Source organism: Prunus dulcis, chromosome 1 (assembly GCF_902201215.1).
Source record: "Prunus dulcis chromosome 1, ALMONDv2, whole genome shotgun sequence".
Taxonomy (NCBI): Eukaryota; Viridiplantae; Streptophyta; class Magnoliopsida; order Rosales; family Rosaceae; genus Prunus; species Prunus dulcis.
Genome location: NC_047650.1, coordinates 11,952,609 through 11,970,734, shown reverse-complemented (window position 1 = coordinate 11,970,734; position 18,126 = coordinate 11,952,609). Strand labels below are relative to the sequence as shown.

The window sequence follows — 18,126 nt, the reverse complement described above, 5'->3', positions numbered from 1 at the left end:
AAGGAAGAATAAAGGTAAACAAAACACAAGAAATTATGGCTAGCTTTGAATTATCATTTCTGCAGCTGCACCCATGAAATCAACACCACCAATCCCCAGCAAATCCAGAGCAAGCTCCTCCTCATTCCACTGCCTCAGCTTCTTACTAATTGTCTTCAACACATCTACATCCACTTCCAGCATCCAAGTTGGCATGCAAACCACCATCAGGCTCATGAATCCCAAGACATAGGAGCGCCAAGTGGTCTCATCACAGCCAAGAGATATCTGGCCATTAAGTGCTCTTGCAAGAAATTCCATGTGAGTTCCAAGAATCTTTGGACGCCGCTTGGATCCCCAGGATGATGAGTCAACGCCCCATACAAAGCCTCCACATAGAGATGCAAAGTATGCAACCACGTATCCCTTTAGCCATGCAACTCCGTTTGGTTCTCCCTCTTGTCTGGAGCTGTGAACAGATACAAACCATGAAGGCAGAAATTCTTTAAACAATGACTGAACCAGACCTAGGCCTCCAGATAACCACACTAAAGAAGCGGCGAGTGAAGCCACTAGTTTAACCCGAGTCAAGTTTGAATCCATCTGATACGTTCCCTGTATCATTACATTCTTGGCCGTCTTCAGTCTCTTGCATCCCTCTATAGGAAACCCACTACCTGTTATCTCTCTCACAGAATGCATCAAGAGGGAAACAATCTCTTTGTTCAAGAAGACAATGTCTGATAAATATGGATAAGCATGTAGATAGAGGATCGCTGGGGCAACAGGAGAAACCCTGCCATGGATGTGAGATCCAATTCCATGGCCAAGAAGAGCTCCAATACCTCCGTTGTATGAGAGAGGAGTGGAATGTAGGCCAAGTGTGGCAGTGAAGCAGCTCTTAAGAAGCTGGACAAAAGCATTTCGGTGTTGGAGGAAGACAGTACGTGATCCAGAGAAGACAAAGTAGGCACTCCAACGCTTTGCTTTCTGGGTCCAGAGTGAATAAACAATTGGCATGCAGGGCCATGGGCAACCTGCTGCAATGGAAGCCAATGCCACTTTAGCTAAGTCAAGGTATCGTTTTGAATCTTTGTCGGTTTTATATGTTATAGTAAGGCTCACTAAGGCAGCAAGAGGCAACGGCATTGTAGCTTGACAGCTTCCATCTGTGACAACAACAATCCTTAGCCATGTTATTGAAGAAATAGATCCTAGAATAGAGTGAGAAGGAATCATTTCTGATGTTATTTGAACTTTTAATATCGACTTCTGGGATTTATACAATCAAACAGTTGAGAAATGGGTATCTTTTATGTGTACACATTTATGTGATGTAGGGAAAGAAAAAAAACCTGAAGCAGCAGCGCTTGAGACCTCAACAGCAGTGGCAGCTATAATTTCCTTGATTTTTTCCACAACATTTGACAAATTTGCATTTGGGCTGGGCCAATCTTTTCCATTCATAAAAGCTGGTTTCCAAACACCCCTGGTTACTTCAGCTGAGAAGTAGCTAACGATGGTTGCCACAGATGCAGGAAGAAAATCAACTAAGACTTTAAGCCCTAAAGATAACAAGAACATCTAGGTCTTAGTAGTGCACATATGAACCGAATTATAATGAAGAGCAACTGTTTTATCAAAACAAGTTGACACATGAATCCAATTATAGGAAATTAGATGAGGCGGTTTAGACTTACCAGTAGCCAGTTTCCGGGGAGAGAGTATCCCATTAGCACAGGCTGTTAAAGCAGCATCAGCTACGAACGGAACAGCTGCCAGAATATCCCAAGCAGGCAATTTACTTAAAAAGGTACGTTCATTTGCTTCTTTAGATGAACTTCCACTTGCAGAAGTATTAGATTCTGCAGACTGTCTTCCTTGCTCCTTTTCTTTGAACATCATGTTCAAAAGCTCATCAACATGGTGATGAACGGGGGTTCCACGGGGAAGTCCAGAGAGGGTTGAAGCGATGCATGCATTGTGCTGCATGTACCAGGCTTTTAACTTTGGAAACAAATCAACAAAGATAGGTTGTGCAGATGATGAGCTTGCAACTGCTGCAAGTCTCCTTTTATTATGATCCTGGTGGACATTTGCCGAGGATGCTAGGTGGGAGTTTCGTACTAATAGAAGGTATTCAGGACTGATGTTAGATCGAACGGTTGAGACATGTCCTGGTCGATCTGCAAAGCAATAATTAAACCTCCACAGCTTCAGAAGAAGTGTGAATCCATTAGAAAACACAATATGAGGATCAGAGGTTTCTGTCCCTGTTGTGTTGCTGCATGAGTCACTGGGTACACATGACCCAAAAATCTCACAGATTGTCATCAATGAACATGCTAGTTGTGGAACCTGGAAACAGCAGTCAAAACCAAATGGCGTTATTAGTTTTCAATTGGAATACATTTTTTGAATCAAAACTTTCACCATAGTCACTTCATTTTAGGGGAAAAGGGCCTTGAGTTGCACACTAGAGGTCTTAGGTTCGAATTCCCATAGCATCATAGTTGTGTGTGTGAGAAATCTCCCTCTATTATAGTTTAGACTATCACTTGTACTAAAAAAGAAGGTTCAATTTTGACTAGATTTAATTCCCAAATAACAGTTACCATTTAGTATTTTAAAATCCCCATTTTCTTCATTATTTTTTTCATTTTTCTTCCCTTTTCCCAAGTTGTGGAAATAAAATAACCTAAATGTGGAGTATTATTAGTTCATCCAAGGAACCTAGAAAATTCAGTACAATATTGTACTTTATTTAAGTAATGGGGAGATGTTTTGGCTCAATGAAAGGAACATGTACCATGCCAAGTTGTGACAAAATCTTAATACAATCGATGCTTGATATCCCAGCAACAAGCGCATTTAGCAGGGGAGCATAACCTATCAGATGGCTGCCACTTCCAGAATAATTTGCAGGACAAGGAGGAGACAACAACCTAATAACAAAATGAGCAGTGTGTTCCTACATGAAATGTAGACCTAAATGTAATTAGAATGATTAGCTAGTTTCGCAGAAACCAGATTTGATGACGATAATGATCATAATGAAGATGATAAAGAAGAAAAATTAGAGAATGTAAAGAGAAGGGAAAGGATAAGAATTCATTACTTGAATATTCCAACCCTGAATCAGGGAGGCTCCACAAAGGATGGCAACTGCTGATATCTTGTCTGCATCTGAGCCATTGATGGCTACCTCAAATATTTTCTCCAGCTCTGTTATACTTCCACCAAAACCATGAGCTTACATTCAATTGCTTTACCTTGTTTAGATTTACACACACACAAAGAAGAAGAAGAAGAAGAAGAAAGAGCACTGTAAACCTGGCTTCAGGAAAAAAAATGGCGTGTCTGAAGACCAGGCCAGAATCAGAAAATCTATAAATTTAGCTAAGAATAACTCATTCATTTACTCAATGAGGCCAAAATCAATATATAGGAGGGCCGGCCCTGAGATTTTTGGGACCTGAGGCGACAACAAAAGTTAGGCCACGCATCCACCGGCTATACACTGAGAATAATAGGGGTATCATGTAAAGACTAGCATCCATGATTATACTGAAATTGATGGTATCATTAAGGCAGAACCATAGAAGCCTTCAAATGAAACTTCCAGGAACAAAGAAAGCAACACATTTTAATTTAGTTAAAATCATTTAAGAAGAAGAAGATCTAAGTATACCTTGGCGCAGGAGTTGAAACCAATTCATTTGTCAACAATGGAGTAAGCGGCGATCCTTGCATTAACGATGACCAACCAGGCACTTGAGCAGGCTCACAAGGTATTTCATTGATGCATCCTTTCACATAGCCTGGCCAGAAATATGCTGATGTGTCTATTAGATTTCTTGCCATACAAGCCTCAACTATCAGATGGCGCATGTTTCCTGCTGAAAAAAGGACATAGAACAAAGTTTAGAGAGAAATACATTTATACCAAAAAAAAGCAGTCCCTCATAAAATAGAGAAGTAGGCATCCTTTTGAATTCATGTAGGGGGTGATAGATGCCAATGAGTGGGATAATAACAGTATTGCGTCAGAAACCCGGGGCCAAGGGACGAACATTCAGAGGGTCAGAATTACAATGCAATGCCAATTGGAGCTTCTCTAGTAAAAAGCTTAATCTGAATGTATAATTCAGGTTTTACTTACAGCAATCAATCGAGATGTCTTTCGTACTGATGTAATCCAAGTATGCACTTTCAACCTTAGTCCCTGAGATAAAGAACATTGCTTTTGCAGCAGCCTGATTCGCTGCAGAAACAGCAGAACGAGGGGGAGCCAGAAGTCCTATAAAATTTCCCAGCATCTGTAAGCTTGAGACTAAATCATCGCGAGACTTCCCTGTGACCTTTTGTTTTCTCCAGTGACTGACAAAGCTATGTTCTTTCTTGTCTACTTGTGCACTTTCATCTTCCTCAATAAGACCAGCAACCACAAGAGGGGTGACAGACAGCAACATGCATAAGCGAGAGTCTAGGTGAGGCATAGGGGACTCAAGAGGATCCCTTTCCTGAAAATTAGTAAGAAGTAACATAAAAAGAGAAAAAAGTAAACAAATGGAAATCAGTGTGATGTCTCAAAATGACAGTACTATAGACAAAGAGTATCATGGTCAAGCAGTAATAATTTTTAACCCGTTGGACAAGACGAAGTGCTGCAATCCATAAACCCAAAAAGGTGTCATGCCAAGTTGCACAGTTTATGGCTTGAAGGACCTTGATCAAACCTGAGAAGAAACAAACTTTTATTCTCATGCATTGCTAGCAATTGATAAAAGAAGTGATCTACCACAATATCTACTTTACCAGTGATAACCTCAACAGAACTTGTGGCATTGACCTGCGTAACATTCATGGCATCTTCGAGTACCAGATCAAGCGGAAGCCATATAGTAGAGCGACCAATTCCACGGCTTAGTCCCTCTGAAGAATCCATAATCGAATGGCACTTTTGTACCGAACGCAGTTTGGAATTTTGTGGGGTTATGCAAATATCTGAAGCCACCTGCAAAATTGCCTCAGGACTAGTAACTTTGCTGTTTTTCAATGCTGATGAATTTTCTGCAAGCAGATGTAATTGCTGAATAAAAGCCTCCCAATGTATAGGCCTGAGAAAGGGCAGCACAATGTCAAGCAAAAATCTCTTTCCACACAAAAAGGCCAAGAAATAAACTTAATAAGGTACTTGTATAAAAGGTATATACTTAAAAGGCCCAAAATACTTGGTTACAAGAAAACTTTTCTGGGAGTAAGACTTCCAATCAACGAACTAAAATTGAAGTTGTCCCATTTGCTTTCACTTCCGCCATATAACACAATACCATAGAATGCATATTAAGCTTGAAAAAGAAGAAACAAAGCAGCATACATGTTTCTTTTTGCCAAGTTAAGAATCTTGGAAGTCAATATATTTTGCAGAAATTGCCAGATTAGTTCAATAGCCATCGAAGTATTATGATTCTGTAATCTCTCAAGATGTTCAATCCTCTTCTCACAATGATTATCGAAACCATCTATCTCCATGTCTTGGGGTTTAGTTGGCCATCTAGACTTCTTCTCTGGGGTAAGTTCCAGCAGCCCCTCATCGTCTAACGATGCATCAAGCAATTGCCACACGGTCGAAAAGATGAACCCAACCACAATAGTCCCAGCTTCACTTGTTTGCAGACCAAATATCTTGGACAAATTAAGAATAGTATCTATTGATATCATAACCCTGTATGAAGAAGATGGGTTAAAAGTTGCAAAAGAATTGACCCCAATTACTAATGATCACCAACAAAATTCCATAAAAACACAGAGTCAGCTTCCTTATAAATGACTGAAACTAGAAACTCACTTTCGATAATTAGGCCCATTAATTTGGGATCTGAGTGAAAAAGCATGTCTCTTAAGGAGCTCCATGTAAAGCCTATATGCTGCTGGCTGCACACGTCTATTTGGAATAACCCTGAAAAACGCAACAATTTTCATTTTCATCCAACAAAAAACAAGAAGAAAATTGCACAGCAGTGAACTGACATGAAACAACAACTAAATACATCCTAATACAAAATTCAAAGAAAATCGGAATAAAACCAAGAACATCAAATACCAAAAAAGAAAAAAATTATTTACAAAGTTCAAAATGGAAAACAGAAACAGAAACACAGACCTGGAGGAAAGCAGAGCAAGAACAAGCATAGAGGGCACCATGTTCAAAACCAAGGCCTTCTCAAGAAACTTCCACAAAATGGGCACATTGTTTTCCCAACAAATGTATGAGACCAACACGTTGGCCAGCTCCATGGAAGGTATGCACACCCCTGCAGAGCTCAGATTTGACGAGACTTGCATTGACCAGAGAAGAGGATCAGTACCCTTTTCTTGAGCCTCCTTGGTCTGCTTTATGACAACGTCCCAGACGCTGCTTTGTTCGGACTCGGCCATTTCTCGATCACATTGGCAGGTTTTCTGATTGTTTTCAGTCATGCAGAGTGATATTTCGGAATTTGGATTGTACAGAATGAGAAGGACATGCAGAAATTGTGTTCTGGTTAGTTCACGTTCTGTGACTCTGCATTGTGTGCATGTGTGCTATTTTGGTCGTGAAACTGAGCGATATGATCGGTCAAACATGGAGAAAGTCAAAACTGGCTGTAAGATTGCCACTTGGGTACAATCTTGTTGAGAACAAATAACCCGTTGGGATTTTAGAGCAATTTCATAGAGATCTTTAAATCTTGGGTCATGCTGATTCATTTTTCTTTCTAAGGATAACAAAAACTTATGCGCAGTGCACCTTACTAGGTGGTAGGATCTTGGATCTTCCTCATGTTTTTTTTTTTAATGCGTCATTCTTTAAGAGAGGTTGGGGGATAAATAACAGCCTAAGAGAGGGAAGCAAGTCGAATGAGGGACGAATTAATTCTAATTTGAACGAAGATTTTCATATCATCCTCGGTTTCTCATTAACATTTCATATACATCCAACCAAAAATATTTAGGCAGAGGGAGTGCATGTCTGCAATATGATGAAAGTTAGGAGGGGAGGGAGACTTGAGTCAAAATGTTTTTAAAAAGTGTTCTCTCTAAATTCTTTTTAGGGAACAAAACTCTGAACCTTTCACTGCAAAAATAAGTTTGCTGCACAAGTTCCTGGCAATGAAACTAATCTACAACCATTTTTAACATGTATATTTGCCTTCTAAACCTTAAAAAAATTGGGCCATTGGGTTAAGGGGGAATGGAATTTACATCTCATTTTCAACTATGAGTTCAGCAGCTGCACCCATTGTACCAACCCCACCAATCCCTAGCAAAGCCAGAGCAAGCTCCTCCTCATTCCACTGCCTTAGACCATTGCTTAGTCTCTTCAACACATGTACATCCACTTCAAGCACCCATTTTGGTGTGCAACCCACCATTAGAGTTACAAACCCCGACACGTAGGCACGCCATGTTGCCGAATCACAACCAAGTGATATCTTCCCATCAAGTGCACTTGCAAGAAATTCCATGTGGGTACCTAGGATTTTAGGACGCCGTTTTGATGCCGATGATGATGAGTCAACACCCCAAGCAAAGGCTCCACAGAGCACTGCAAAGTATGCAAGTGCATAACCCCCAAGCATGGCAACCATTCCTTCTGACCCTTCTCCCTGCTCAGACCAATGCATAGATATAAACCAAGAAGGCAGGGTTTCTTTGATCAATGACTGAACCAGACACAAGCCTCCTGTTAACCATACTAAAGACGCCCCAAGGGAAGCTGCTAGTTTCACCCGAGACATTGCAGCAGCAAGTGAAACCTGTTCATATCTCATCTCGTTTTTTGTTGTCTTTAACTTCTGCAATCTCTCTTTAGAAAGAGCAGTACATGCTACCTCTCTTACAGAATGCATCAAGATAGTAAGAATCTCTTCCGTCATGAAGACAATATCTGTAATTGACCGGTACATACGTAGATAAAGAATACCCGGTGCGACAGGGGAAATCCCACCACAGAAATGGGATCCAAATCCATGGCCAAGAAGTGCTCCAACACCACCATTGCTCGAGATTGGAGTGGCATTCAGGCCTAGTGTGGCAGTAAAGCAGCTTTTAAGAAGCTGAACCATTGAATCACCATTCTGTAGGAAAACAGTCCGAGATGCAGAAAAGACAAGGAAGTCGCTCCATCGCTTGGCCTTTTGAGTCCAAAGGGATGCCACAATTGCCATACAGGGCCATGGGCAACCAGCTGCAAGGCACTCCAAGGTGGGCCCTGCCAAACTGAGGAAACGCTCTGATGCTCTGTCAACCTTGTAAGTAATAGTAAGACTTACAAAGGCAGCTAGGGGCAATGGAAGTGTAGCTGGAGAGCTTCCACCTGCAATAGTTAAGTCTCAATCAAAATACGAGAGGGGAGGAATAAATAAACTAGCTCTGCAATAGGGGGAGAATGGAAAACAAAATCTTTCCCAAAACAATGTAATAGCTTATATTCATTTAATTATCAACTGCAAGCATGTACAGGATGAATGTTGATCATGGATGCTCAACACCACATAAAGTATTAAATAATATAGACCAGGTTTGTCTGAATGTCTCATGAAGCTTCTGTCTATGGTGACCACTGACTAGTGGCAAGTTCGATATGCACAAGCCAACCATGCTACAAAAGTCAGGAAGATAGCTTTTCATTCTAGTTATAAGTTGGTAACAAGAGAAAACCTGGAGCAAGGCTAGGGACATGAACACCAGTAGCAGCTAGGATTTTCTTGATCTGTTCCTCCACATGGGATAGATTCACAGCAGGACTGGGCCAATCTGTTCCATTCATAAAAACTGGTTTCCAAATACCCCGAGTAACTTCAGCAGAAAAGTAGCTGACAATGGTTGCCAAAGATGCAGGAAGAAAATCTGCTAAATCTTTAAGCCCTGAAATAGTGAAAACTCTTCAGTTATTTCACATATTAGACCAAGGTATAATAATGACTTCTTTCTTTCTCTTAAAGTTGAGTGCCACATCTAGTAATTTAAAAAAAATAAAACTTTGGTTCTTTTATATTTACAGGTCAAATGAAAATAACTTGAGGTAATATTAAAAATACCCAGTTGTATCAAACTCAGTGATATGATTGCCAGTATTAACTCAATCACACATTCAGTATTAGTTTATAATAAAAAAATCAATTCAATTTCCTGGGTATCGCTGTGTGTAAATAACAAAACATCAACAGCAAATGAGAAGAGAAAACAAGGCTAACCTGTAGCCAGCTCGCGAGGAGAAAGTTTCCCATGAGCACAGGCTGTTAGAGCAGCATCAACCACAAAGGGAACAGCTTCCAAGATATCCCAGGCCGGTAATTTAGGTCTTAGAGAGTTGTCTTCATTTCCAGGTCCAGAAGAACTACTACTTGGAGAATTAACAGAAGTTAAAGACTCGCTTCCTCTACTAATCTTTGTGAACATCATGTTAAGAAGCCCATCAACAATCTGGTGGACAGGGGTTCCATGAACAAGACCAGAGAGTGTTGAGGCTATACATGCTTGATGCTGCCGATACCAAACTTTTAATTTTGGAAACGAGTCCACAAATACAGGTTCTGGAGATGATGAACTTGCAACAGTGGAGAGTCTCCTCTTATTTCGATCTTGGTGAGCACTTCCAGAAGATACTAGGTAAGAGTTTCTTACTGATAGGAGATACTCAGGTGTAAGTCGGGATGCAACTGTGGGTACATCTCCCACCCCATGCTCAAGAGGAGGATGATTAAACCTCCACAGCTTCAAAAGGAGAGTAAATGCATTTGAAAACACAGCATGGGCAGAGATTTCTTCTCCCGTTGTTAGAGTCCAGGGGACATTGGGAACACATGAGCCAAACACCTCACATATCGGCATCAATGAACATGCAAGTTGTGGGACCTGGAAAGAAAACTAGATAACATTAGTTTAAAGCTGATACGAAGTTCCTGTCACTAGCACACACATCTCCCCACTCCCAAACCACAAAACAGATATATTATCAATAACACCCAAAGGCTTCTGATCTTTTTTACAAAGAGGATATTTTGCCACTTTATTCTACTAGAAGTACTTATTGAAGTTTATTACAGTATAACACCAATTCAATCCAATTGATATTAAAACTCAAATAACAAGAGATCACAAAACATAGTAATCATTTTCCCTATCTAAGAATCTACCACCAACCACTCTCTTTCTATTTTCCTGATTTTGGAAAGTAAGAAGATGTACAGCTGAAATCAACAAAATAAAGTCTTTGAACAACTTTTTGGGTCTGCATCAAGGAATTCTAAAACAGAAAAGCTGCCACAGTGCTCCTTTCAGAGCCTTAACACAAGCATCATGTCTTATACTACAATTTCAATTTACATAGTCTTCTACTTGTCCTTGATGCAATTACTGGTTTCGAATTTACATGGAAAATCCACCCCAAAAGCCAAACTGAATATTGAGGTAGATAACTTAATAATGCTCAATGTTAGCTTGACACAGAATTAGCTATATAACTTAATAATGCTCAATGTTAATTTGAAACAGAATTAGCTATAAGTGGAAGGGTGCTTGATCACTTCCTAAGATGTGACAAACCCTGACAGTATTATTGTAAATCTTCGTGTTTGGTTAAGTAAAAGTTAAACATACATACCAAGCCATGTAAAGAGAAAATCTGAACGCAGTCAACAGATGCTATTCCAACAATGAGGACGTTCAGCATTGGTGCATAACCTATTAAATGGCTGTCACCCCCAGAATAATCGGCAGGAACCGGAGGAGACAATAATCTAATGATAAAATGAGCAGTATGTTCCTGCATAAAATGTGAACCATAAATTAAAAAAGAAAGTTTAGTGATTCAGAAAAAATGGAAAGAATTCTTAGGATTCAAATATGCAAGTTGGGGGAAAGAATTCAAAATATGTTTAAATATAATAATATTGTTTCTTCACCTGTATATTCCATCCCCTAATGAGTGACGCCCCGCAGAATATGGTAGCAGCAGATATCTTCTCATCATCTGATCCATTGACTGCAATCTCGAATACTTTCTCGAGTTCTGCTAAGCTTCCATCAAATCCATGAGCTTAATTCAGTAGCTTTACCTTTGGGTAAATTTACAAAAAAGAGCATCTGATATACCTGGCTTCAGGAAAGAAAAAGGAGTAACTGAAGACCAGGCCATAGTCAAAGACGTTAAGAAAATGGTAATCTAAAAGTCATCTATCTACAAAGAGTTACCCTTCAATATTTTTGCACACAATGACTCCCATAGATGTAGGTATTTTGTAAATACGTAATTATCTTGAATATATTAACTATTTCTTCATTTTCCGATTGCCTGGAGGGGACAAAAAAAACATATAATGCTAATGACCAAAGGTATAACCATCCGTATACAAAATTGGTTAGATTCTCAAAATTCTTGTGAGCCAAATGTAAACTTCCATCCTAATTAGTGCATTAAGCATGAACTCAAAAATGAGAATTTAGACGTCGGCTATTGATGGGCCCTTCTGAAAAGTGGTAATCTCTGATTTAAGGAATGAATACATATACCAGATAAATTCAAAATCTTCATACATGTACCATATAAACAATTGCTACAAGCCAGAGAGGCAGGGACCAAAACCTTGTCAGAAATGATTCACAGGGATAAAACTCTAAAAACTTGTGGAAATGAAGTCCCAACATCTTAATTATAACATGATTTACTAAATGTAACAGATTTAGAAAGTTAAAAGCTAGTATACCTTGAAGCAGGACTTGAAACCAAAGCATTAACCACTAGTGGAGTAAGCGTAGCCCCCAACATAAATGATAACCAACCAGGCACTTGAGTTGGCACACCATGAGGTAACTGGTTGATACGTCCATTAACATAACCTGGCCAGGAATATGCAGATGTTTCCAGTAGATTTCTAGCAATACAGGCCTCAACTATCAAATGACGCAAGTTTCCAGCTGTAAACAAACACATAAACTTAAGATTAGAATACCTAACAGATATACACTGACTCCACAAAACAGTATACATAAGTTGCTTATGCGACTGACCATTACATCTAAACCAAAAAGAACAATATTAAAAACTAGAAACAGGACCAATATGGGAATAAAATAAGACTAAAAGAACAAAAAGACAAGAATACAAGAATGGAACAACCATGGACAACAGTACGCTATACAGTTCCAATGGTTTTATCTATAAATAAATAAATAAAATAAAATAAAAAAACATAACCGAGAAACATTCAGCAGAGTAACTTTTCTTTAAAGAGCAATAGATATTTGAAAAAGGAAATAAGAAGATATTTTTTGGAATACACTAAGTGAACAGCACTGCCATATTTCATTGGTGTGCTGGTTCCCTTTTTATAACAAGACACACTCATAGAATTTTCTTTATGTTGAAGAGAGACTCATTGACAATGAATGCGAGCTAGATATTACTCACAGAAGTTGACAGGCATGTCTTTCATACTGATGCACTCAAAGTATGCACTCCCAATACTGACACCTGAAAGAATCAGCATTGCCTTTGCAGCAGCCTGATTGGCAGCAGAAACAACAGACTGAGGTGGAGTCAGCAAACCCTGATAATCACCCAGCATCTGTAGGCTGGAGACTAAATCATAGCGACGCTTTCCAGGAACCTCTTTTTCTTTCCAGCGATTGACGGAACCATATTCTGTTTCGTTGGTTGGTGCAATTTCCTCCTCCTCAATCAGATCAGAAACCACCAGTGTTGTGATGCACAATAGCATGCATAAGCGAGTGTCAAGGCGAGGCACTGGGCCCTCTATGGGGTCCCTTTCCTGCAATACATAGAAAAGCCTATAAACAAGAAGCCATAACTAATATAAATTTTAGAAATAATGGTTCCCACTTAAACCTATAATATAACACTTGCTTCATTCAATACTGAATAGATTAAGTCTGGTCCTAACAGCTTAAGTTTTTTTGAGCAATAGTGAACCAATAAATTTATCAATGGTATGACAACAGAAGATTAGAATATATATATATATATATATATATATACAGTCCCCTTCTATTGAGGGACATCCTTTAGGGTCCCCTACGATTTTTTTTTTCAACGATCCAAACCATCTATTTTTTAAGTCTACATTCATAGATCATCCTTACAAAAAAAATTAGACAAATCGGAAACCGTTTCGACATCCAATTGTATCCTACAAAATCAATAAACACAGTGCTTCAAGAAAGTACTAAAATTTCAATAACTCAATTGAGTGGTCAAATGATATCGGATTCAAGTGCTTTTTGTAGAGATGATCTTTGAATGATTATCTAAAAAATAGACGGTTTGGATTAGTGGAATACAATGCGGAGTGGGCCCTACAAGGGTGTCCCTCAAACAGGGATCCCTCAATGGAAGCTCTCTGTATACACATCTCAAGACTTTAAACAACTTGAGCTTTTGGGACTAATGGTAGATCAACAAATTTATCATGGAGCAACTTTGATGTGTTAGGGTTACCAATAAGATAATCAGCCATTAAAAGCATTTATGTGTAACTTATAAAGTTGTAGAACTTTCTAACAAATCCTGCCAGTTACTGATCAAAGTTGACAGAAGTACCCAAAATCAAGTAAGTTGCTCGCACTTCTATGACATATATGGGTCTGGTCTTGAAGAGAGCTAGTGGAATGTTTTAAGGAACTATTGACGTTCATGTTCCGGACCAATACCAACCATTCAGAAGGAAATTTTTTGAATTTATTCAAAACAGATACGAACCCTTTGTACAAGACGAAGAGCTGCTATCCAAAGGCCCAAAAAGGTATCATGCCAGCTTGTGCCATTTATTGCTTGAAAGGTTTTGACCAAACCTACAAAATGAAACCTTGATTTTTCATCCTAACAGAAACTGGTTTCATAAGAACCAATAGTAATTTAAAATACTATTTAATTTCAAGCACAAGGGATAATAAATTCTGTGTTTACCAGTAATTGTTTCAACAGAACTTGTTGAGTCAACTTGATATCCATCCATGGCATCTTCTAATACAAGATCAAGAGGAAGCCACAAAGCAGAACGACTATTCCCATGGCACAGACCAGCAGAAGAAGCCAGAGATCCAGAAGCCATAACTGCAAGATACTTTTGCGAAGAAGCTGTTTTGCATTCTCGAGGCAAGACGATGTGACTATCTGAAGTCAACTGTAGAAGAGCCTCTGGGGTAAGAATTTTTGAATTTCTTAATGCTAATGAGTTCAATCCAAGCAACTGTAATCGCTGAATAAAACTTGTCCAATGTGCGGCCCTGAAAAAGTGAGACCAAATGTTAAACAATGGCTTGCACTGAAGACAAAGATCAAGAAGGAAACTGATCAAAGTACTGGTGAAAGGAAACTTAGTCATTGATTTTAAGACTTTCTGGCAAATGAAATAAAAATAAAAAACAAGACCATACAACTGAATCTGAAATTATATAGAAGGAAATCTGTTGAGAGAACATTCAAAAAATGTCACGTACATGTACAGGATGTTTTAGAGGATTTACTAATCTTGTACGCTAAGACAGGCCATCTGATGCTTGAGAAAACCAAAAGTCGTACAAAATAATTTTACTTCAAAACTTCAAAGGAGAATGGAGAAAGAATAGAAGTAATCGTTAAAGGGGGCAAGGACTTACAAGTTTCGGCGAGCCAAGTAAAGAATTCTTGAAGTTACTTTATTTTGAAGAAATTGCCCAATTATCTCAATGGCCATGACAGTATTTGATTCCTGCAATATCTCATAATGTTTGTTCCTCTTCCCATAATAACTATCGTGGCAATCTATCTCCATTTCCTGAGGTTCAATTGCCCATTTAGACTTCTTTTCTGGGGTACAGTTTAGCAATCCTTCATCATCTAATGATGCATCAAGCAATTGCCAAACAATTGAAAATAAAAACTCAACCACAAGAATCCCAGGGTCACTTGCTGGCAGACCAAATATCCAGGAAAGATGAAGAATAGAATCTATCGATTTCATGGTTCTGTAAGAATTATACAGGTCAGAAATTCGAGATACAAGAATCAACCCTTATTAGCATCATCTTCAGTACAGTGTAAGCAAATAATCTCATCTGTACTAGATATCAGAACTTACATTTGATAATTTGGTCCTTTTATCTGAGACTTCAGGGTAAAAATGTGTCTCTTAAGGAGTTCTATGTAAAGCCTATATGCCACCGGCTGGGAGCGCCGACATGGAATGACCCTGTAGAAAGAGTGGTAGACAACAATAAGACCATGAATTACTAGGGCATGAGAATTACCCTATAACGCAAGAAAACCAGCAGTGTATCACAAGTGAGAACATAAGAGGCTATAATAATGCATTATGAACACTGACCTCACACACACACACACACACACACAAAAGAACCGTTAAGAAAAAAGTAAACATAACGTGATCTGGAGAAACAAACAGAACATTAGTGGCAAGCAAAATGCAGCCTATAGTAGTAATCTAATCTGCAGCCTATTTTTTAACATGTGGGGAAAAGGTAAGAAAGGTCTGAAATTTAAGGTTAAAATGTGTAATCACAAGGACTTACTCCACTAGTAAACTGAAATTCTGAAACACAACAATACGGTCCAGTTTGGCCAAGATATCTTTTATGTCGAAAACAAGGCCACAACATGATTAAGATTCTGTTATTACTTTCCTTTCCGAAACAGTCCAAGGAAAAATAAAAGATGAAAGCTTTGAACAAATTGAGACCCTTTATATGATCCCAACTGAAAATATATCAAAAGAACCTGACTATAACCGAAACACCAAAAAAAAAACTGAAACCAGAAATCAAAATCTTCAAACAGCAAAACAGAAAACAAAAGAACAAACCTTGTAGAAAGCAGAGCAAGAACAAGCATAGGGGGCACTATTTTCAACATCAGAGCCTTCTCTAGAAACTTCCAAGTAATGGGCACGTTATTGTCCCATAAAATGTAAGAGACCAACACATTGGCAAGCTCAACTGAGGGCATTGATACTCCCCTGGATTTCAAGTTTGAGGACAACTGTAAAACCCATAGCAGAGGATCACTACCCTTTTGCTGTGCCACTTTGGTTAGCTCCACCACACTGTCCCAGATACTGATTTGCACGGACTCCTCCATGTCTGAGCCAGATTTGGTTGTGGGTTTTGTGCTAGTTTTGGGTTGGCGGTAGTCTGGTAGAACAACAGAATGGTGGCTTTAAGTGAGAGAGAAATAGAGAGAGTTGTTTGCACTGCGTTTGTTTTTTTGGTTTTTTGAGGTGTGCAACATTGTGTATAAATGGTCAGAAATGGGAAAGTCAAACTGGGTGAGGGTTAGTCTTGGGATTAAAAATTCTCCTTCCATACATGACAATGGCATGTAGGGGCTGTGGTTTCATTAATCTAATAAGATTCGAGTAATGATACACTTGCTATATTTTTATTTTATATTTCTATGTCATATGATGTGGTATGTTCATATCATATGTCACATCAATTAAATAAATAAAATATATTTTAATTAATAAAATTAGAAAAACAGAAACTAATATTTTACATGATGTAGTATGTACACATTAGCTACTACATCATGTAGTATGAAATTGTGGTATAAAAATGTGATAACACTAGTATTATTCATAAGATTCTCATTAACATCTCCATTTGTTGTGCGTTGTGGCTTATAAATAGGAAGGTGCCCGAGAATTAATGAATAGAAGTGATGGTCTAAACTATGAGATGAGAGTTTCTTACACACTATCAAATTGCTTTCAAATTTAAAATCAATAGTTTGCAAGTCGAAATTTTATTTTTTTTTATTATTGAAATCTTTTCTCACTCCCAAAGTCAAAACTTTTTTTTCACTCGGTAGACCCATTCGCGTCATGGGGTTACTTTTGTATTAGTAGAGATTGACACGTTTCATTTAGATAAGATGAGGGTTAAATTTGTCATTTTGACATTTTTAAGATTATCTTGTACTTACAAATGTTAGAGCACTTTCATGTCCCACCAATGTAATGGATCTGCTCAACTTTTCAGTTGGAACTAAGCAAGGGGTAAAATGTAATCTTACTATTGATCTTTCTCATGGTGAGACTATGGACCCGTCCATGACCTGGCCCACTAATGATCACCAACCCATAAGGTCCAATGGGTTGCCACCAGGAGATCCTAAATTATTTTTAAAAAGTATTATTTTTATACTAAATATTTTCATTGTTCATGGGTAGAGGATAGATCATTAGTGGTTAGGGTAGGTGAGGGATAAGGCCACAACCACAAGCACAACAAGGATGATAATATCCCACTAGAGACTTTAGAGTTGGTCCACCTCCAAGTGACAAAAGTGGCAAATAGAATTGGTATATATTAAGATTGCGCTCAGGCTTTAGGTATGGGAAGGTAAAGAGGGTGGTCCTTTTTTCTTCCTACTTTTCCATTGATTGGGAAGCTCTTGCTATGTATGCGTTATGCATATCTTAATCTGGGTAGGTAAGTACTAGTGCCTCCATCAGTTAAGGCCGTTTAGCCACTTTGAAATGAGATATATAATTAGGGCCATTGCTGTTCTTGGATAATCTCAAAGTCTCAACTAATATGGTTCAACCTCCCACAACAATCCTAATTATAATAATTCTTCATGGGAGAGATGGGATTCTATGTTGTGGAAAACGTGGGTTAATGAGAATCCAATTAAGACAAATGAAGGATAAATGTCACTAGACCAAATAATTATTAACGTCATTTCACACTCTTTCAGATGCCCTAATCGTGCTTATAAAGCACACAATATGAGGAAAGGAAAACCTAATTAGGGAATTTTTAAACTTTTAAGATGACTGTCACATTAGAGGCTTTAAACAAAATATTTCGAGGACTATCATACTTACTCTACTTGTGTAAGTACATGAGATATCAATTGTGTCGTCTATCCACATTATAATGCATGAATTGATAAGACAATGTTCGTAAAACTAAAATATTTCACTAACTTATGAGCCAATCAATGGCATTCTATTGGGATAGATATGACTTTCGAGAAAAAAAAAAAAAAAAAGGTGAGATAGGTGAAATGGTCCAGTCATCTGAACAACCGCATCATGGGAGGTTCAAAGTTGTTATGATCTGATTTGAAGCTGGTAA

At 38.5% G+C, this 18,126-nt stretch overlaps 2 protein-coding genes across 2 annotated transcripts; both read right to left on the bottom strand.

The window, feature by feature from the left end:
- Positions 1-35: 35 nt before the first annotated feature.
- On the bottom strand, positions 36-6,452 carry LOC117616516 (mediator of RNA polymerase II transcription subunit 33A-like). The gene is made up of 12 exons (XM_034345855.1): positions 6,146-6,452; positions 5,831-5,941; positions 5,360-5,707; positions 4,798-5,099; positions 4,622-4,718; positions 4,142-4,551; positions 3,671-3,878; positions 3,098-3,212; positions 2,789-2,950; positions 1,680-2,337; positions 1,335-1,544; positions 36-1,148 (listed from the first exon to the last, which is right to left on the bottom strand). Exons 1-12 carry the CDS (start codon positions 6,418-6,420, stop codon positions 40-42), a joined length of 4,005 nt encoding a protein of 1,334 aa, XP_034201746.1. The 5' UTR covers positions 6,421-6,452; the 3' UTR covers positions 36-39.
- A 577-nt stretch (positions 6,453-7,029) lies between these two features.
- LOC117616515 (mediator of RNA polymerase II transcription subunit 33A) lies at positions 7,030-16,251 on the bottom strand. The gene is made up of 12 exons (XM_034345853.1): positions 15,846-16,251; positions 15,105-15,215; positions 14,644-14,991; positions 13,952-14,271; positions 13,745-13,836; positions 12,437-12,797; positions 11,733-11,943; positions 10,932-11,046; positions 10,631-10,792; positions 9,222-9,882; positions 8,686-8,892; positions 7,030-8,341 (listed from the first exon to the last, which is right to left on the bottom strand). The coding sequence occupies exons 1-12, from the start codon at positions 16,118-16,120 to the stop codon at positions 7,224-7,226; spliced, it is 3,981 nt and encodes a 1,326-aa protein (XP_034201744.1). The 5' UTR covers positions 16,121-16,251; the 3' UTR covers positions 7,030-7,223.
- Positions 16,252-18,126: the final 1,875 nt, after the last annotated feature.

What these genes read in the sequence shown, in the direction of transcription:
- LOC117616516 (XM_034345855.1), bottom strand. Translation starts at nt 6,420, where the DNA reads ATGGCCGAGTCCGAACAAAGCAGCGTCTGGGACGTTGTCATAAAGCAG. An exon ending in TTCAGGGTTGGAATATTCAA is followed by an intron (nt 2,951 to 3,097) that starts GTAATGAATTCT and finishes CATTTCATGTAG; the next exon opens with GAACACACTGCTCATTTTGT. An exon ending in TTTTGTCACAACTTGGCATG is followed by an intron (nt 2,338 to 2,788) that starts GTACATGTTCCT and finishes TGCTGTTTCCAG; the next exon opens with GTTCCACAACTAGCATGTTC.
- LOC117616515 (XM_034345853.1), bottom strand. Translation starts at nt 16,120, where the DNA reads ATGGAGGAGTCCGTGCAAATCAGTATCTGGGACAGTGTGGTGGAGCTA. An exon ending in TACTTGGCTCGCCGAAACTT is followed by an intron (nt 14,272 to 14,643) that starts GTAAGTCCTTGC and finishes TCACTTTTTCAG; the next exon opens with GGCCGCACATTGGACAAGTT. An exon ending in TTCTGTTGAAACAATTACTG is followed by an intron (nt 13,837 to 13,951) that starts GTAAACACAGAA and finishes TTCATTTTGTAG; the next exon opens with GTTTGGTCAAAACCTTTCAA.